Here is a 21,197-nt window from a genome sequence, read left to right as displayed (position 1 = left end):
GGCAAAAGGCAAACAGAGATCTTCTAAACTCTGGTTCACTCTTCAAATACCAGCAACAGCTGGGGCTGTGCCAAGCAAAAGCCAGGAGCGCACGGCCCCATCCAGGTCTCTCCTGTGTATGGCAGGGACCCAAGCACCTGAGTCACCACCTGCACACCAGCAGGAAGCAGAACTGGAAACAAAGCAGGACTCAAACTGAGGCACTTGGACAGGGGACGCAGACATCCGAACCACTCAGCCAAATGACCTGCCCAGCATGGTTCTGGGGAATCCATGCTGTAACATGTACCAATACTAGTTCCTTTGTATGGTTGAGTAATGTTCCATTTCACAAGTATACCATAGTTTGTGTGTCTCTTCATCCATTAATGTTTGCTGGGTGATAGGGTAATTCTGTTTTACTTATAGAGGAACCACCAAACTGTTTTCCACCAAGGCAGTTTTTTACATTCTCACCAGCAATATTCAAGGGTTCTAATTTCTCCACAACCTTATATTTTGTGTTCTCTCTCTCTCTCTCTCTCTCTCTGGTTTTGAAATTAAAGCCATCTTAGAAAGTGTGAAGTGGTAAGGTCACTCAGCTTCTCACGTCTGATCTCTAATTTTGGAGTGAGGACAGGACAGTGCATGCAGAAGAAGTGCACAGAATCTGAAAACAACAGCTAAGTCTAAATGAGCAACACTCACAGGGAGAGAATGATGGGTCCACAAAAAAAGGTTGCAAAAAGAACATTAAAAATAGTCGATGGGGTAGTAGATAAAAATCTGGAAAGCACTGGTCACCCATGCTGGACGGTACTAGAGGAGGCCTCAATGGAACCATGAGAGTGGGAGCCTGAACTGAACTCAAATAGGAAGGACAGAAGGGCTTTCCCAGACCTAAGCTAAGGAATCACTGACACACAAATGAATACAACATCTCAGCAAACCCTAGAACTTGAGGTAGAACACAGACAAGGATTGGCAACCTCAATGGCCAAAAGCCTGCCACTCCCAGCCTGCCTCTGTCATCATCTGGGGACAAGGCTTAGGAGTGACATAATTTTTAGAAAGGAAAGAAAAATATAGTGTGAGATAAATAAGAAAGGAGAACAAGATCCTTTGCCAGGGAGGGATGGGGGCAGGGCTGCTGCCTTAGCTTAAAACCCAGGACTGAAATCCCTAGTGGGGAGGCACCAGTCTGGACAAACAGGTGTCTTTTTCCCATTGGTCCACTCTGATGTGATCTTTCTCTCTCTCCCACACAGGAGCGCCATAAGCTACTGGTGACCTTGGAAGAGGATACAGATAAAATGTTTGAGATGTCCCAGGTATTATTTAGTCTCTAATCTTGGAAATGGCCAATTCTCATTTTCCAAGAAAAAAAGGAGGAATAAGGACAAGGGTCTCCGTACCTTCCTGAACAACAGGCTTTTGTTTATTGTTATGATTACAGCCTTTAACTTGCATGGAATCATTTAAAAGCTCCGACATCCATAAGAGTTAAATGAAGGACCTTCAAAATCATCCCTTGTTTTATAAGGTCATAGAGTAAAGAGCCCAGAAGAGCTCCAAGCTGTCCAAAGTGACAGAGGCACTTACCCAGGGACTGGGCAGCTGGCTGGGCTGCCTCATTCTTCCATTACCCCAAACTGATCTCCAACCTGCACAAGCACAGTCTGACCTTGGCTTAACTCAACCACAGGTGCCTAAAAATTGTGCATTTCACCAGAAACTGTGTACATATGATTTAAAACTCAAAGACTTTCCTTTTTTTAAACATAGAAATAGAAAAAAGAGCAAGAAAACAAGAAAAGGGGAGAGATGAAGGGAGAGCACTGAGCTGAAAATGGAGAAGAAAAATGGAATTGTTACACCATAGGTGACTTAAACCTGATCTTTGTCCCTACATATACATGAATGTGCTTTCCTTGTAAAAAAAGGAATACATTACAAAGCTAGTCTCCTTTCTACCCTCCTCCCAAGAAAGAACTACTGCTCTAGACTCTCAGTCTCCAAATCATTTTCTCTCCATTTACATGAATATGACATATATGAGGGATAATTAATAGAAAACATGCATTATGAAAAATTATGCATGGATTTCAAAGTTTTTGTACCAAAATACATTTTTTTAAAGATTTACTTATTTATTTGAAAGGCACAGTTACAGGGTGGGGGGGTGCGTGGATAGAGACAGAGAGAGGTCTTTCATCCATTGGCTCACTCTGCAAATGGCTGCAATGGCCAGAGCTGGGGCAATCCGAAGCCAGGAGCCAGGAGCTTCTTCTGGGTCTCCCACTTGGTGCAGGGGGCCAAGGATTTGGACCATCTTTCCCTGCTTTTCCAGATGCATTAGCAGAGAGCTGGATGGGAAGTGGGGCAGCCAGGACTCCAACTAATGCCCTTATAAGATATCAGTGTCATAGGCAGTGGCTTTACCTGCTACACCACAAGCAAGCCCCAAATTTCCCTTAATTCCACTTTTGAAAGTCACCTTTAATAAAATAAATCTTAAAAAAAAAAAAGTGGGGGAGGGGGCCAACACTGTGGCGAGATAGGTTAAAGCCCCAGCCTGGAGCACCAGCATCCCATATGGGTGCCAGTTCAAGTCCCAGCTGCTCCACTTTCGATCCAGCTCCCTGCTGATGCACCTGGAAAGGCAGTGGAGGATGACCCAAGTCCCTGGGCACAAGGCACAGTCGCAGATGCAAAAGCAGAGGTTTATTTGTTACCAGCCAGCTGGGACCCCCTACCGACACACAGCCCTTTAGCAGTGCACAGGCAAAAGGCCCCCTCGTTTGCATAAGAGAGGTTTTTATAGCCTCACACTTACAAGGGTGCAGGTCATCTCCTACGTAGGTTACCTTCTTACTCTCTATATGGCAAGGTATTGGGACCTAACATGTTCATTGTTTCATTTAAACATAAAGACTATATACGTTATGTGGCGGGAAGGCCACACAAAGGAAATGGCATGGGGAGGCACTGGCGGGAAGCATCGGGCCATAAATTCCAGGGGAGCTGGTGGGTACAGAAGGTCATACATTCCAGGCGAGCTTACTTTCTTTATTCTCAAGGACCTGGCCTGCCTCCTTAATGGCCCAAGATGAGGCCTATACAGCAGGCAGGCAAGCAAGCAAAACTGGCATTTAGCAAGCTAGGGACTAATCCCTACACACCAGTTCAGGGCTGGCGCCCTGGTTCACTTGGTTAATCCTCCGCTTGTGGCGCCAGCATCCCATATGGGTGCTGGGTTCTAGTCCCGGTTGCTCCTCTTCCAGTCCATCTCTCTGCTGTGGCCCAGGGGGGCAGTGGAGGATGGCCCAAGTGCTTGGGCCTTGCACCCGCATGGGAGACCAGGAGAAGCACCTGGCTCCTGGCTTCGGATTGGCGTAGTGCTGGCCATAGTGGCCATTTGGGGGGTGAACCAACGGAAGGAAGACCTTTCTCTCTGTCTCTCTCTCTCACTGTCTAACTCTATCTGTCCAAAAAAAAAAAAAAAAAAGCAGCACCAGTTCAGAGCACTATTTTGACATATGCTCCCCAAAATCCCTGAGAGCAAGCTATTGCTTCTGCATAGCCCATCAACCAAGGCCTGCTGGTCTCCACCATGTTTTTTAAAAACATCAACATAGAGAAATGAAAGATCAAATTAAAGGGAGACTCTCCTAAGGCAAAAAGAGGAAGGAACAAAAAGCAAATGAATGAGGGCTATCGCTGAGGCACAGCGGATTAAAGCCCTGGCCTGCAGCACCTGCATCCCATATGAGTGCCAGTTCTGGTCCCAGCTGCTCCACTTCCAATCCAGCTCTCTGCTATGGCCTGGGAAAGCAGTAGAACATGGCCCAAGTCCTTGGGCCCCTGCACCCATGTGGGAGACCCAGAGGAAGCTCCTGACTCCTGACTTCAGATCGGTGCAGCTCCAGCCATTGTGGCCATCTGGGGAGTGAACCAGCAGATGGAAGACTTCTCTCTCTATCTCTACCTCTTTCTGTAACTCTATCTTTCAAATAAATAAAATAAATCTTAAAAAAAAAAAAAGACTCAAAAGCTACATCTCTGACAAATGCAACTGGGGAGGTGGTCACTGAAGTTGCACAATCATTCAGCAGAGGGGTGTTTTTTAAGGCCTTCTGTTGAATTATCCTTGGAAGAATCAGTTTGCTAAATGCCTATAGGGTTGTTGTTGTTGTTGTTCAATTAAAAGGAAACCACAATTTCAAAATGTATTAATTATTTCCTTTGGAAATTCCTCATTCTACGAATTCCTGTGTAATATTTGCTCCAAAATAATCTCACAGACACTACAATCTCATCCTGATGCATCTGACATGCACTCTCCCAGCAAGATGCTGAAAACTGACAGAACAGACTGCGAACTTTCTCAACAGTAGGCTCAGAACCAGACGAGACCTTGTGGTAGACTGGGTATGTATTAAAGGGACGCTGACCCCTAACTCTTCATTCCAGTGGTACATTCTCACTTCTGAGGTGACCAACTGTCCTGCTTCACCTGGGACTGAACGGGCTCTCCAAGTGTGGAACTTTGTTTTAAAATCAGAAAAGTCTCAGGTAAAAGCCCAGAAAAAGACTGGTCACTCAGAAGCCTGGCAAACGCCCCCACCCCTTGCCCATAGTGCACTGACCCCATGCAGAGTTCCTATACATACTGCTATTTGGCCCTGAACACCCCAATGACTCACACAGACCTAGCCTCTGTGACAAGCACATAGTAATTGCCCAGTAAATACTCACACAGATTCAACCCTACAAATAGTGGGACATGGACTTTGTCATATAAAGAGAGCTCTACTTTCCTCAATCTTTTTTTTAAGTCTTTATTATATTTGAAAAGCAGAGACAGAGCCAAATCTTCCACTCACTGATTTACTCCCCAAAATGCCTGCAATAGGTGTGGCTGGTCTGGATCAAAGCCAGGAGGCCAGAACTCCATCTAGGTCTAGACCCCACATGGTGGCTCCTATTTGAACCATCCTGCTACTTCCTAGGGGTGTGTGTTAGCAGGAAGCTGGAATTAAAAGCACGGTCAGGATTGAAACCAGGCACTCCAAGCAGCCTCTTAACGGATACACCAAACGTCCTGCCATCATTTTCCTTGTCTTGACTGGAGGCAGAGGTAACAGATCATGAACTGATTTTACATGTATGTTTTACTTCAAGACTCTTTTCACCACCAGTTTATTTCTTTCTGCTCCCGTGAGCCACTCATCACACAGAGTCTCCAAAGGGCAAGCCTGGTGGTTAAAAGGCAGACCCTCGCTCCAGAGCTGTTAGGTCTATGTGGCTCGGGCCTCAAAATGTGAAACATAAAAAGGAACACAATTCAGTAAAACTTGTATGTAAAAAGAAACAGTACAAAATGTGCAGAAGTAAAAGGCTGTGAAAGGAAATGACATGTTCTTGGAAGAGATATTTGGACTTGGCTGAAGCAAAGAATGATGACAAGATTTGCAGCAACAGAGATTTGCAAAGCTCAAAAGCAAAATGCTCTGTACACCCAAACATTGTCTGTGGTAGTTAAATCAGTGTACTCTGCTTGGTGGGCCATTTAGCAATACTTACCAGCATTTGAACTGAACATTGTCCTGACGTAGCAATCCCCCTTCTCCAGTTAGCACGTGCGAAAGCACACCCAGATGCATGGATGAGGACATCAATTGCATCTCCATTAAGAAACCAAAACGTAAACCACAACAGAGGTACTGCTGCAAACATCCATCAATAAGGGATTGACTGGGAAGATAAGGTATGGCCAATCCACTACACGGAGTACTGTATAGGCATTGTGAAAAGGAAGGCAAATCTGTACAAGCCAATATAGGACTACCTCCAAAACATTACATGAAAAGATTAAACTGCAGAAGGACTTGTATAGTAGTATCTCAGCCGGGTTGAAAAAAATCTTCAAGTGTGTTGTGTATGCACTGTACACAATTATTACATATGCACACACAAATACATATGCTCTTTATATGCCTAAAAAATGTCTGGAAAGATACAGAAAAAAGGATATTTTTCACTTTATAACTACATATTCTGAATTTTTTTAAGCAGGATTGTGCTATTACCTGAAACAAACAACAATAACAAAAAGCTAAACAAATTTTTTTTCATAGCAAACATCACGAGTTTTATCCTATAGACAAAATTACTCCAGTAAAGTAGTTGTAAGCTAAAGAATGACTGAATAAGAAATACCTATACTATGCCAAACAAATAAACCAAAGGTAGTTAGTAGCATTTGTGTTTCAAAAGAACTATCTTGGTAGAGTCCAATGGACCAAGTTCTAATTCATGTTCTGCCATTTTCTTGACCTCAGCGAGATATAAAAACCATCTAAGTCCCAATTTCCTCCTTTAACAAATGGCTGTAATAAACAACAGCCACTGCCTGAATAAATACAAAGTACCCAGCACATCTTCAACTCTCAACAAGGAAGGGCAGCCAGAAGTAACTGAAGTTGCAGTAGTGATGTGCTACCCTGAGATCCAGTAAGAAGGTTCTAGATCACTTTCCCTGTCACCTCTTGATCTAACATAGTCAATTCCTTTTACTTTCTCTTAAAATTGATATTATCAGTTTCTTATATCATGGATAATTTGCCCTGATGCCTTGTGTTAAGATTGAATTCAGGAGATTTTATCACCCACTTCCTTAATAGAGGAGCAACAGAAACACTGGCACGTCCTGTGATAAGCTTCAGAAGATAAGCAAGGCCATGGGAACAGAGAGGAGGAAATTTGCCAAATTCTTTGGATCCACATTCAACAAAGTGAGGCCACCAACTGCTTCCCTGAGACCTCCAGCTCTCAGTGTGTTCAGAGCAAATTCTGTGGTTTACCAGTATTCCCAGGAGCAAGGCTGTCCCGGCCAGCCAGGCTCTGAGCACACACTGCAGCTGAAGACCAGCCGTTCATTTCTGAAAGAGACTTGGCACTTACTATATAATAGCTCCGATGGGAGTAGATTAAAACTAAAGACAAGACAAATTCTTCCCCTCCGACAGCTCCCGGGCTTTTAACGGCAGGCTGACAGCAGCTACAGGCTAGCTCTTTTTGGCCCAAATAACAAGGCTGATCCTCCCGGAGCGTCTCAGACTCCACAGAGAAGCACCTTGCTGCGTGGGTAAGAACCTGTCACCAAACTGTCATTTCTTCTTTAACTCTGGTGAAATCCTTAGTATCTCATGGCCTCTACCATATACAAATGGAGAAACTGAGGCACCGCTGGTGCTTCTCCTTGCTGCAAGTACCCAGCCCTGCTCCAGCCCTCTGTGTGCACCTGTCTGTACCTAATAGCACGCTCTCTGAGGCTGCACACTGGGTCAAACGTACCCAGTTCCACTAACTGCATCTTTCACGGCCTCCACAGACTGCAGAGGGCCAGCTTTTCTTGAGGAGCTAACCTGATCATAAAACAGAAGCGGGAGGGCCTCCGTGGATTTCTGAGGGAAAGGAGGGTCAAGACCATTGAGTGGTGATCCCAGCCTTGCCAGGAACGTGGGCCTGACAGACTCCTCCTCTGGGGCCCCGTTTTCTCATTGAATGAACAAAAGAAGGGGAAGTAGATGATCTGAGATCCTTCTAGACAACAAGTACCTGACTCCTTCCAAAGACCTTCTCCTCCGCAAATCCAAGGGGGAAAATCCTAAGTAACAACCTCAAATTCACAATGACGCAAACCAGAAGTTCCTGTTTTCCGTGTTTGGGCAGTGAAAAGATAAGCCACAGAAATGACCCAGCAAAGTCTACACAGGGTTCCAGAACTGTGAGTTACCCGCACAGGGAGGAGAGGCATTTCCTCTTCCCAAAGCAACTTTACCCTCCCATAAAGACTGAAAGCACGCAGGATTCCGCAGCAGGGAAGTTCCTGCTTGCCAGTTTCTAAGGACCTGGCAAGTCCAGAAAACCCGCGCGTTATCACTCCCAGGCTTTCCTCCCGTTCAGTGCCGCAGATTTAAGACAGAGAAAACACAGCCTTGGGGAGATAGACGTTGGGGCTGATGGGAGATGAGAAAACAAAGGTAAGAAAAAAAGGACTAGCAGTAATGAACTTGATTCTGGACAAACAGAACTCCATGACTACCTCGGTATCCTTGGGGTGGGCAAATCAGCCTAGTGTGAGCGAGCCCCGCCCCTGCGACCTGCCAGGGACTTCCCAGTTCCCCATACTCCCAGAGCAGGTATTCAGGGCAAAAACGCACAATGCGCCCCAAGTGCGTCACGCCAAAGACATCCCAGAGGGGAAGGGAGTTGTCCCGGCTGGTCTACCACCCCCAACGGACCCTTACTGGGAAGGTAACGCTGACAAGGACCCCGGGCTTCCGAACGGGTGGGGACCAAACAAGACAATAGGGCCATCAAGAAGGAACTGACAGGCGGACGAGGATGAGCGCCAAGGTACGAAATAGAGACAGCAGAGGGCCGATGGAGAAAGAGGCAGCGAGCAAAGGAGGGGCGTGGATCGACTCTAGTCCTGGAGAGAGAATGACCCACGTACACGCAAAGACCCACGTCCCGCTTCCAAGCGCCGCGACGCACGGGGACAGCCCCTCCCGGCGGCCCGCCTGCCATCCCCGCTCCCGCGACCCGCACCGTGTTGTAGAACTCGGCGATGGCAGGCACGATGGTGTAGTTGTCCTCGCACCAGTCCACCTCCGAGCTGCCAGCCCGCAGCTGGTCCCACCAGTGCGGGGCGCCCATGGCCGCTCTGGGGCATTGGAGCAGCTGCTCCTGCAAGTGAGAAGAGCCCAGAGCTGCAGCCAGCGGCAACCCGCGGCTGCGGCGGCTTTATGCAGTACGCGCCGGCCTCCGGATGTGGCGCCTCCCCCGCCGGCCTGCTTGCCCGCGCTCCGCCCCGCCTGCTGGACGTGACCCGCCCGCGGACCCCTCCCCGGCCCCGCCCCCAAGGGAGCCACGCCCACCCTGGGGGCAGGATCCGCAAGGGAGGAGAGGCTGGGGAGTTCGAGAAGGCGGGGACCGGGTTCTCCCAGACTCCCCAGCAAAGGCCGTGGGACCTGGCCTCGCTTACCTCCTGGCGCCGACTCACAGGAGACCCCCAGATTGTGCAAAGAAAACCAGAGCCCTCTCTGGGAAAAATTAAAGAAAAAACCCAGGAGGACCCAGACTCCTTTGGAGGTTGCAGCGATAGGGCTTTGCCACACGTGGGACGCCAGTGTTCAAGCCATAGAAATATCTTGGGTTCATCCGAGGCGGGGAGGGGACTGCTTGACCCAACACGACTGTCCCCGCTGCAGTCGCTGGGGTTAGGAAGATCTGGGATGCGAGGGCAAGCTCAGCGACCTCCTTCTCCCCCTTATACCTCCACACAGTCTGGACCACCCACTCCCCACGGGTGTAATTTCGAGACCATTCCTACCCTCAGTGCCCCTAGACTCTGGCGTTAGGCTTTCATCTAATCTTCGATGTAGGAGCTTAGTCATGGGGTCAAACTTCAGCCACCCTGCAGGGAATGGATGCAGGGTGGCAGTGAGACAGCTCCAGGATATCCAAAGTGCAAGAGATGGTGACACATGTAAAGCATCTCCTTGGCAGTGGCAGAAGAGGCCTCGGGCAGTCATCCGTGCTGACTGTCCTTAGGATATCCTTGCTCGGGCTCAAGTGGTACGCACCTTTCTGGGGGTCCACAAGGCCAAAACTCTTTTCCTGTTAACAATGTAAATTTATGTGCCAGTGTACATCAGGTTTCCAGAGGCTCTGTGACAGCAAATGTAACAGCTGATGGAATATGTGCTTGTGTATACTTCAGCATTTAAAAATCTCACTTTAAATTTCTTCTTTTTTAAAAGATTATTTATTTGAAAGGCAAAGTTACAGAGAGGCAGAGGTAGAGAGAGAGAGAGAGAGGTCTTCCATCCATTGGTTCACTCCCTCAGATGGTCACAACAGCTGGAGCTGTGCCCATCTGAAGTCAGGAGCCAGGAGCTTCCTCCAGGTCTCCCACCTGGGTGCAGGGGCCCAAGCACTTGAGCCATCTTCTACTGCTTTCCCAGGCCATAGCAGAGAGCTGGATTGGAAATGAAGCAGCCAGGACTCGAACCGGCACCCACATGGGATGCCAGCATTGCAGGTGGAGGCTTTACCAGCTACACCACATCACCAGCCTCTAAATTTCTTCTTTTTAAGATTTATTTGGGGCCGGCGCCGCGGCTCACTAGGCTAATCCTCCGCGTAGCGGCACCGACACACCGGGTTCTAGTCCTGGTCGGGGCGCCGGATTCTGTCCCGGTTGCCCCTCTTCCAGGCCAGCTCTCTGCTGTGGCCAAGGAGTGCAGTGGAGGATGGCCCAGGTGCTTGGGCCCTGCACCCCATGGGAGACCAGGAAAAGCACCTGGCTCCTGGCTCCTGCCATTGGATCAGCGCGGTGCGCCGGCTGCAGCGCGCCGGCCGCGGCGGCCATCGGAGGGTGAACCAACGGCAAAGGAAGACCTTTCTCTCTGTCTCTCTCTCTCACTGTCCACTCTGCCTGTCAAAAAAAAAAAAAAAAAAAAAGATTTATTTGAAAGGCAAAGTGACAGAGAGAGGGAGAGAGGGAGAGACATGGAGAGAATCTTCCTCTGCTGGTTCACTCCCTAAATGGTTACAACAGCTGAGGCTGGACCAGGCTGAAGCCAGCAACCTGGAACTCCATCCACATCTTCCACATGGGTGGCAGGAGTCCAAGTACTTGAGCCATCATCTGTTGCTTTCCCAGATGCATTAGCAGGGAGCTGGATGGAACGCAGAGCAGCAGGGACTCTAACCAGGACTCTGATATAGGATGCTATCGTTGCAGTATACCGCTTGATCCGCTGCTCCCCAATGCCAGCCCCTACTTCAAATTTTTATTGTGGTAAATATTGATAGCACCTCACAAACAAAAGTCATTTAGGATCCTCAATAATTTCCTGAAGTACAAAGGAAGTCTTCAGACCAAAAAGGTTGACAGTTGCAGTTTAAAAGATATTCTCAATTAAACTAGTTATGTTTTTTCATCAGTTAGAATTTTAAAATGCTTATTGAATGCATGTTTTTATTATTTTCTTTAATATTTATTTATTTGAAAAGCATAGTTATGGAGAAGGAGAGAGGGAGAGAGGGAGAGAGAGAGAGAGAGAGAGAGAGAGAGATTGTTCTTCCATCCGCTGGTTCACTCACCAAATAGCCTCAGTGGTTGTGAAGCCAAGAGCTTGGAATTCTGAGTCTCCCACATGAGTGACTGGGGTCAAAATATTGAACCATATTCTACTGCCTTCCCAGATGTATCATTAGGAAGCTGGATCAGAAGTGGAGCAGGGGCTGGCACTGTGGTGTAGTGGGTAAAGCTGCCACCTGAAATGCTGGCATCCCATATGGGTTCTTGTTCAAGACCCAGCTGCTCCTCTTCCAATCCAGCTCTCTGCTATGGCCTGGGAAAGAAGTGGAAGATGGCCCAAGTGCTTGGGCCCCTGCATCTGCATGGGAGACACAGAAGAAGCTCCTGGCTCCTGGCTCCTGGCTCCTGGCTCCTGGCTCCTGGCTTCAGATCGGCACAGCTCCAGCTGTTGTGGCCATCTGGGGAGTGAACCAGTGGATGGAAGAATACACACACACACTCTCTCTCTCTCTCTCTCTCTCTCTCTCTGCCTCTCTGTAACTCTGCCTTGCAATTAAATAATAAGTCCACATGCTGGCCCTGAATGAGTGCTTTTAGACATATACTATCATACATGCCTCTTATGTACATAGAAAAAGGAAAGCATCAGCAAACATCAGTTAGGGCATTCCTATCATTCCTTCACATTCAGAATCTCTATTCTTCTGAATCATTTTCAACTCATAGTTACTGATGCCTGCCTGTGTGTTTCACACAGAAGTATCCTGGGTCTTTAATCACCACATCTGGTAATGCACATTTTCTTACGAGTTACTGACACCTACAAGTTTCGATGCTGAGACTTCCTTGGTCTTAGTTTAAGGTATCAGTGGAAGGTATCAGACAGCAGGCAGCATGTTTCTTTTCCAGGTGGTCCACCAAGAATAACCACCAAGTTGGTGCATGTACAGGTAGTCACACCATACCACAACCAGGGCCAGGCCAGCTGTGATCATAAAATTCTGATGCGTCAGGATTTTGGAGCTGTTACAATGCAAAACAATGTGTTCAGATCAGTGGAAATATGAAATTGGCTGGTTGTAATTCATCCTTCTCTCCGAGACTCACTGAGGGAGTGATGGGTTTGTTTTGTTTGTTTTTTCATCTTCCACGGGAACTCCTATAGGTAGTGGCAATTCTGGTTCAAAATCAAGGTCCACTACCCTGGTTCTTTCTAATTACAACTGCACAGAGACAGTGCTGAAGCCATGGAGAAGCAAATTCGATTCCTCCAAAGACACTAGCTTGGCTCTTCTGACTATAGACATTTGTCTGATGTTTTCTCCAACTCCCCATTGTCAACACTTTAGGTTAAATAGAACCTTTGTAATTTAACATTGTTAAATTGTTAGGTATTAATTTTGAAATTGATTTATATGGATGGTATGATGCCTGAGTAACCACTCAAAGTGTTTAATAAGAAATTCCAATATCTATTGTAAACAGAGTTTGTTAGTGGAGGGGTGGGGTGTGGAGATAGAAGACAGAGCACAGCTGAACTCTAATGAGGAGTTTGCTTCTGGCACTTTTGGTCTTGATATGAGTCAGTGATACAGACCCATGAGAAAGCAGGTTTGGGGGAGCAGCCCTTGCAAGGAAGAATGCCAACCTCTTCCATTTTTACAAGATGTTTAGCAATGTTTACTTGGCCTAAGTAAATATCTGATAATAAATATCCAGCTCAACTGGTTCCCTAGGTGGAAATGATCAAGTCTCAATGTCTTCATTGGGAAAAAGAAAGAAATGCAGGCACCTGAGTAAATGAAGCGAGAATTACCTGATCAAAGATGAGCTTTTCTGTGTTCTGCTGTTCGGCCAGAGTTTTTCACTGTGGTCTTGTTTGAGGGTCATTGTCAAGGCCAGACCAGCTTCCACATCACATGGAAACTTCAGAAATGTAAATTGTGTGGTCCACCAGTCAGACCGGTGGTGGATTTAGAAACTTCTGGGTGGAGCAGAGCAAGCTCTGGTTGAACAAGCCCTCAGGCGATTCTGAACAATGCTCAAGTTTGAGAACCACGGTTTTAGTTAGTGTGTGGTGGGCAAAAATTCACTGTGAATTGTATACTCTGCTGCCCACAGAACCAACTCCATGTCCAGACTGGAAAGGATGAGAAGAGCCCAAAAGAAGGAATCCAGAGGCTCAGAGTCTGCCTCTACCCCCTCAGCTTCCAAGGAAATGGCAACACAGCAAGCATGTGTGTTTTTTTGGTTTTGCTTTTAATCCCAGGAATTCTCAGGCTCAGAATTGTAGGAGAGACCTGTGGGAAGCAGATCCCACCCCAGAAGGTGTCTGTGTTTGAATCAGGTCCTTTTTTTTTTTTTTTTTGACAGTGAGATAGAGACAGAGAGAAAGGTCTTCCTTTTGCCATTGGTTCACCCTCCAATGGCCGCTGCGGCTGGCGCATTGCACTGTTCCAAAGCCAGGAGCCAGGTGCTTCTCCTGGTCTCCCATGGGGTGCAGGGCCCAAGCACTTGGGCCATCCTCCACTGCACTCCCGGGCCATAGCAGAGAGCTGGCCTGGAAGAGGGGCAACCGGAACAGAATCCAGTGCCCCAACCGGGACTAGAACTGGGACTAGAACCTGGTGTGCCAGCGCCACAGGCAGAGGATTAGCCTATTGAGCCGCGGTGCTGGCCTGAATCAGGTCCCTTCTACTTGCTTCCCAACAGGCCCTCAACAGCCACTTCCTGCTGTTGTCAGTCGACCTCTAGGTAGAAGTGCCTCTTTTCCTTTCTCTAATCTGCACCGGAAAACCACAAACAAGGTTAAGACTAGGTGTACACTAAAATTAAGTGGATTCCGGTAGGAAATGGAAGCTCTGCCTAGGCCTGAAGGGCATGCAATTGGTGGAGTGTGTTTTACTGGTGCTTTTGGAAAGTGAAAATGTCATTAGGTTAACGAACTGTAACTTGCAAAGAAGACATAACTAGCAAATTTAAACATCTACTTTGTACAAAGTCCCATATTAAGTGTTGAATAACATAGAAAGCAACAAAAGATTATTCTTGGTCTCATGGAGCTTAGTCTTATTAAGGCACACAAAGAAACCGCTGAAGAACAAAATGATGATTGCTAAAATAAAGGTGTACATAAAATATGGGGCCCATGTCCTTGCTAAGAGTCGTGGGTTAGGGGCTGGCTCCATGGCTCACTTGCTTAATCCTCTGCCTGTGGCGCCAGAATCCCATATGGACGCCGGGTTCTAGTCCCGGTTGCTCCTCTTCCAGTCCAGCTCTCTGCTGTGGCCCGGGAGGGCAGTGGAGGATGGCCCAAGTGCTTGGGTGCCTGCACCAGCATGGGAGACCAGGAGGAGGCACCTGGTTCCTGGCTTCGGATCGGCATAGTTCCGGCCATGGCGGCCATTTGGGGAGTGAACCAACAGAAAAGGAAGACCTTTCTCTCTGTCTCTCTCTCTCATTGTCTGTAACTCTACCTGTCAAATAAATAAATAAAATCTAAAAAAAAAAAAAAAAAAGAGAGAGAGAGAGAGTCATGGGTTAAAGGAAAGTGAAATACGTTGAGATGTACGGTGGGAGTTGTGATAGATTGTATTATCAATGCGTCATTTACTAAGACTGAAGAATGCACATGGAATTGATTTGCACCACAATTGAGCAGTCTTTGGGAACTATTCATGGCTTTGCCATTTCTTTTTTTCCATCTGGTGTATCCCAAATTGGGGCTGTTCTTCAGCCTGGATCCTGGAATAAAGAGGATACCTGGAGCAAATCAGATTGCCTACAATTCACAGCCAATATATAACAGGAACAAAAAATAAAACTTGGTGTTGTAAATCATTGAGATTTGGGGGTATTGTTTCTTGTACTGGCACAAACTAAAGAAGGCTAGCAAATACAGAAGGAGAATTAATAAAGCTGAACTACGAAATAAAAGGCAGGCAATGAAACGGGGTGGGGGACAAAATGGAAGACAATTTCCAGCAGTCAAGCCTGAGTGATCCAAAAAGAGGCTACTAACCCACAAGGCAAGATAGAAGGCAAAATACTTGGGTTTTCACTGGTCAGGTTTTTGTTTTTGTTTTTTAAAGATTTATTTTATTTATTTGAAAGGCAGAATCAGGGTGGGAGGAGGAGAGAGAGAGAGATATCCTCCATCGACTGGTTCATTCCCAAACGGCCACAAAGGCCAGGGCAGGGCCAGGCAGAAGCTAGGAGCTTCTTCTGGGTCTCCCATCTGGGTGCAGGGTCTCAAACACTGCCTTCTCAGGGATCTGGATTGGAAGTGGAGCAGCCGGGTCTTGAACCAGTGGCCATAGGGTTGCCAGCATTGTAGGTGGCAGATTAAGCTGCTATGGGCCCCAGGTGGTTGGGTTAAACACATAGACTGACTGGAAAGAGATATTGGCTTGGCAACTGAAAAGGCAAGTTAGGAGACGAAGGTCAGGTCAGGATTAATCTGTGTGAATCATGAAGATAGATAAGATAGTAGGAAAACAATGGGGGCAAGAGTGGACAGAGGTAGAGGGCTTCTCCTTGCTTAACATTTCCAGAGGCTTGGGTTATGAGGAGACATAATCATGGCTGAACATAAGCAGTCAGAGGCCAGAGGAGAAGAGATGGCCAGGGCTGAAAAATAAGGTATGTAACCCCACCATCAGACTTGCAAAATAAAAATAAATAAATAAATAAAAACAGGACCCAACCAGATTGAGTCTAGCTCTGAGTGGTGCTTAGCTGAGGGGTCAGCACACCTTGATCCTGTATCAGAGTGCCTGGGTTTGCCAGCTCTGGTTCCCGACCCCAGCTTTCTGCTAATGTGCACCCTGGGAGGCAGCAGTGATAGGTCAAGTAATGGGGGTTCTGGCATCCATATGGAATAGCTGATTACACTTCCAAATTCCGTTTTGGTCCAGGCCCAGTTCCAGCTGTTACAGGCTTTGGGGGAGTGAATCAGTGCATAAAAAGCGCGCTCTCTCTCTCTCTCTCTCCTTTTCTCCCTCTCAAATAAATAATGTTTTAAGAAAATAAATAATGTTTTAAGAAAACAGACTCTAGGCGCTGGTATTGTGGGGCAGCATATTAAGCTACCACCTGTAATGCCAGCATCCCTTTTGGGCATCATTTGGAGTCTCGACTGCTCCACTTCCCATCCAGTTCCCTGCTAATGCACCTGGGAAAGAAGCAGATGATGACCCAAGTGCTTGCACCCCTCCCATCCATATGGGAGACCCAGATGGAATTCTAGGATCCTGGCTTTGAACTGAACCAACCCTGGCCCCTGTGGCCATTTGGAGTGAACCAGCAGATAGAAGATCTGTCTCTCTGTCTCTCTCTCTCTCACTGTCCACTCTGCCTGTCAAAAAAAAATAATAATAATAATAAAAGAAAGAAAACAGACTCTAGCTCTCATCACCAATATACAGCAGCAGAATCTCCTGGAGATGTTGTTAAATGTGAAAAATGCAGATTCTGATTCAGCAGGTCTTCAGTGGGGTCCAAGATTCTGCCTTTCTAACAAACTCCCAGGTGGTTCTGGGAGGATATTTTATTTAGTAGCAAGGCTATAGAGAACACAAAAGATGGCAATATGCAGATACAATTGATAAAAATCCAAATTATGGGAAACTATAACTCAATTTTTTAAATTTATTTTTATTTATTTGAAAGATAAAGTTACAGAGAGAGAGGTAGAGACAGAGAGAGAGTCTTCCTTCCACTGGTACACTCCCCAAATGGCTGAAATGGCTGGAGCTGAGCCGATCCGAAGCCAGGAGCCAAGAGCTTCTTCTTGGCCTCCCACGTGGGTACAGGGGCCCAAGGACTTGGGCCATCTTCTACTGCTTTCCCAGGCAATCTCAGAGAACTATATCAGAAGTGGAGCAGCCGGGACTTGAACCGGCACCCATATGGGATGCCTGCGCTTCAGGCTGGGGCTTTAACCTACTGTGCTACAGCACTGGCCCCAAACTCAATGTTTTTAAATACAATGAAAGAAAAGATAGGAGGGAACGTATAGATTAAAGACTTGAAGGCTATAACAAGAAGTTGCAAACTGTAGACCCTATTTAGATATTAAGTTTTTTTAAAAAAAATTTAGGATAATTGCGGACATGTTAGCTGTGGATATTTCCTATTAGGGAGTCACTGTTGATTTGAGGGTGATGTGGTCACATTATTATAGTTGTTTAAAAAGCTACACACTGGCTAATTCTAGCTTAATGACATTCTGAAAAAAGTTAAAACCATAAGAATGAAAACTAGGGGCCGGCACTGTGGTGTAGCGGGTAAAGCCACAGCCTGCAGTGCCAGCATCTCATATGGGCGCTGGTTCGAGTCCCAGCTGCACCACTTCTGATCCAGCTCTCTGCTATGCCCTGGGAAAGCAACAGAAGATGGCCCAAGTCCTTGGGCCCCTGCACCTGCATGGGAGACCTGGAAGAAGCTTCTGTCCCCTGGCTTCGGATTGGCACAGCTCCAGCTGTTGCAGCCATTTGGGTAGTGAACCAGCAGAAGGAAGGCCTCTCTCTCTGCCTCTAACTCTGCCTTTCAAATAAATAAATTAATCTTTAAAAAAGGGGGGGGGGATGAAAATCAGATCTGTAGCTGCTTGGGAATAAGAGAAGGAGTTCACTGCAGAGAGGATGGGGGAAGGTGGAAGGTACCAGAACTCTTATATCCCAACTGCAAAGGTTACCTGCCTGAATCAGTTTCTACAACCTCGGGACTATAACTTAAGATAAGCTTCACTGCAAACCCGACCAAAAGCAAAGCTCAAAAAGGAGGGTTGTTGTTCAGAGATACTTACTGAAATATTTACTGATAAAGTGTAATATCTGAAACTGGCTTTGAAAAAATGGGGGAGGGTGTTGGTTTGAGAGTATAAGTGGACCAATATTGGCCCCAATGGATAATTGATGAAACTGAGTGGTAGGCACATTAAACTAGTCTCTCCACTTGGTATACATTTAAAACTTTTCCTTAATAAATTATGTACAAACCCAAGAAGCAAAGGACTTCACAAAGTAGATCACTTCTTCAAGTCCCCCTTGTAGCTGAGAACAGCAGAAACGCCAGTAGGTGAGCAAAAGCCCAGGGCTTGGCCTTCAGCAGCAGGTAGCTTTGAAAAAGCAGTTCTAGTCCAGCCTGTGGCTGCGGCTGCCTTTCCCCTTGATTCCAGAGCACACACGACTGGAAGTTACCCCTGTCCAGGAAGCAAAGAGCAAACAGCCCTGCTGAGAAGCCATCCACCCACTTTGTTCATGAGAAGGCCCATGCAAACCAGGGAGGCTTTGGTAAACAATCTCTGGGCAGCTGGGTGGGTCCAGATGGTGCTGTGGCCATAGACTTTCTGGAACCAGGAAACCAGAAAGGTCAGGAACTAGTCAGTATCACAGCCCACAGTCCAGGGCCCTCTTGGGTTGGGCTGTGAAGGAGTCCGCACTGGCACTTTAGAGACTGCCTGTCATAGCTACTGGCAGGGCTGTGTCACAATGGCCTATAAGCTTCGTGTTCCCTTCACTCTGCCTTCTCTTCAGCCTTATAGTGACCAAGAAACACCCTGGAGCAATGGAGGTGGCATTGAAGGACATGAAGTGGGAGGAGGCCTGACTGTGGTAAAGTGTGAATAAGGCACAGATAACACTTACCTGGTGGAAAAGGAAGACCATAGATGCACAGGATCTTGAAGAATGGGATATGGGACATTATTTTAGTATAGGAGCATCTTGAGCAAATTTGAGCCTAAAAGATTGAGCACAAACAGATTTTAAAATACAAAAGAAGGGGCATGGGCCAGCATTGCGGTACAATGGGTTAGGCTACCACCTGTGACTCAGACATCACTTATCAGAGTGCTAGAGCACCAGTTCAACTCCTGACTGCTGGGCTTCCAATCCAGCTCCATGCTAATGAGCCTGGGAAAGCAGCTGAAGATGGCCCAAGCACTTAGGCCCCTGACATCCAAGTGAGAGACACAGATGGAGTTCCAGGCTCCTGGCTTTGGCTTGGCCCATCCCCATCTGTTGTGGCCATTTGGGGAGTGAACCAGCAGATGGGAGGTCTCTTTCTTTGCCTCTCCCTCCCTGTCATTCTCCCTTTCAAGTAAAAATAAATCTTTAAAATAAACAAACAAACAAACAAAAAAGAGGGGTAGGCATTTAGCCTAGCGGTTAAGACACCAAATCCTCTTTCAGAGGGCCTGAGTTCAATGCTTGGCTCTAGCTCTTGATTCCAGCTTCCTGCTAAAGCAGATCCTAGGAGGCAGTGGTGACAGATGGAGTAATTGACTCACTGTCACCCACAGGAGAGAACCAGATTGAGTTCCTGGCTCCCAGCTTCGGCCATTGCAGGCATTTGGGGAGTGAATCAACATATGTGAGCTCTCACTCTCTCTCTCTCTCTCAAGTAAATAACAATAAATAAAAAATAAAAAGTAATGAACTAGATGGTAAAGGACATGGAATTGAAAGTTCAAGATCTTTCGGCTTGCCTAGAGAGAAGGGATGGCTTGGAGTAGATGTGTATTATTTTGTCTATCCTGCATCCCCTCCTTTTCTGAGGCCTTATGCTCCTTCTTCTTTATGGAACTGCCCACCTCCCACCCTCCCTGGCACCTAACTTCATTCCGATGATTGCCATAGGAACAGCCATGGTAACACACTGTGACCCAACTCTGCGGCTGACATTCACCGGCCCAGGAGTGGGCCTTGACACAGTTGACTTATCAGAATGCATCAGTGGGAATTTGGAATCAGAACTGAGTACCTTCAGTTCCATTTGTTTGCCTGATGAAATGGAGATGTATACCTGGGCACTTGGTGGCTTGTTCCACCAGATAGCTAGAGGAGCAGGCAGTACTGGTTAACTATGAAAATAATGATACAGTTGCAGAGAGAACTACAAACCAGAGACAGCCTGTATTGGAAAGAAATTCTTGGCACCAGTTATGTCCAGGGATGCAGAAACATGAAAAGGTTCTTGCAAATACCCTAGAACTTTTTTTTTTTTTAAAGATTTATTTATGGGGCCGGCACTGTGGCATAGCAGGTAAAGCCGCCACCTGCAGTGCCAGCATCTCATATGGGCGCTGGTTCGAGTCCTGGACGCTCCACTTCCGATCCAGCTCTCTGCTATGGCCTGGGAAGGCAGTAGAAGATGGCCCAAGTCCTTGGGCCCCTGCACCTATGTGGGAGACCCAGAAGAAGCTCCTGGTTTCGGATCCACACAGCTCCAGCCGTTGTGGCCAATTGGGGAGTGAACCACAGGATGGTGGAAGACCTCTCTCTCTCTCTCTCTCTCTCTCTCTGCCTCTCCTTCTCTCTTTGTGTAACTCTGACTTCAAATAGTTACAGAGAGGCAAAGGCAGAGAGAGAGAGGGAGAGAGGTCTTCCACCCTCTGGTTCACTCCTCAATTGGCCACAATGGCTGGAGCTGCGCCGATCTGAAGCCAGGAGCCAGGAGCTTCTTCCAGGTCTCCCATATGGGTGCAGGGGCCCAAGGACTTGGGCCACCTTTTGCTGCCTTCCCAGGCCATAGCAGAGGGCTAGCACAGAAGTGGAGCAGCCGGGACTCGAATTGGTGCCCATATGAGATGCTGGCACTGCAGGTGGCAGCTTTACCTGCTATGCCACAACTCTGGCCCCTACCCTAGAACTTTTATAATTAAGATATACAGGGCCGGCGCTGTGGCTCACTAGGCCAATCCTCCGCCCGTGGCGCAGGCACCCCGGGTTCTAGTCCCGGTTGGGGCGCCAGATTCTGTCCCGGTTGCCCCTCTTCCAGTCCAGCTCTCTGCTGTGGCCCGGGAAGGCAGCGGAGGATGGCCCAAGTGCTTGGGTCCCTGCACCCGCATGGGAGACCAGGAGGAAGCACCTGGCTCCGGATCTTAGCGACCATTTGGGAGGTGAACTGTCAAAAAAAAAAAAAAAAAGAAAGAAAGAAAGAAAGAAAAAAAGATACACACACACCCATATACCAATTTGTAAAGTATTGACATCTTCACTATGTTTGAGGTGGTTTTGTTTTGTTTTTTTGTTTGTTTGTTTGTTTGTTTTTTTGACAGGCAGAGGTAGACAGTGAGAGAGACAGAAAGAAAGGT

The 21,197-nt window shown here is 47.2% G+C and overlaps 1 protein-coding gene across 4 annotated transcripts in view; it reads right to left on the bottom strand.

The window, feature by feature from the left end:
- ACER2 (alkaline ceramidase 2) overlaps positions 1-8,875 on the bottom strand; it is a 40,585-nt gene extending 31,710 nt beyond the window's left edge. For 2 of the 4 annotated variants that reach the window (XR_016223980.1, XM_070052809.2), the window contains exons 1-3: positions 8,599-8,845; positions 6,019-6,071; positions 5,566-5,662 (exon numbers count right to left, since the gene is read on the bottom strand). Coding sequence is in view for 2 of the 4 variants with exons in the window: in XM_070052809.2 (XP_069908910.1) it covers positions 5,566-5,662; positions 6,019-6,071; positions 8,599-8,706 (258 nt within the window). In the remaining 2 variants the exon portion in view is untranslated. Of the gene's footprint in view, positions 1-5,565; positions 5,663-6,018; positions 6,072-8,598 lie in introns of all 4 variants that reach the window. The other 2 variants (XR_016223982.1, XM_002708078.6) reach the window with 2 other exon arrangements.
- Between the last annotated feature and the right edge of the window lie 12,322 nt (positions 8,876-21,197).

This window comes from Oryctolagus cuniculus, chromosome 1, assembly GCF_051225735.1.
Source record: "Oryctolagus cuniculus isolate XC-2025 breed Fujian yellow rabbit chromosome 1, ASM5122573v1, whole genome shotgun sequence".
NCBI lineage: Eukaryota > Metazoa > Chordata > Mammalia > Lagomorpha > Leporidae > Oryctolagus > Oryctolagus cuniculus.
Note: the sequence above shows the minus strand (reverse complement) of the source record. Positions and strands in the feature narration are given on the sequence as shown.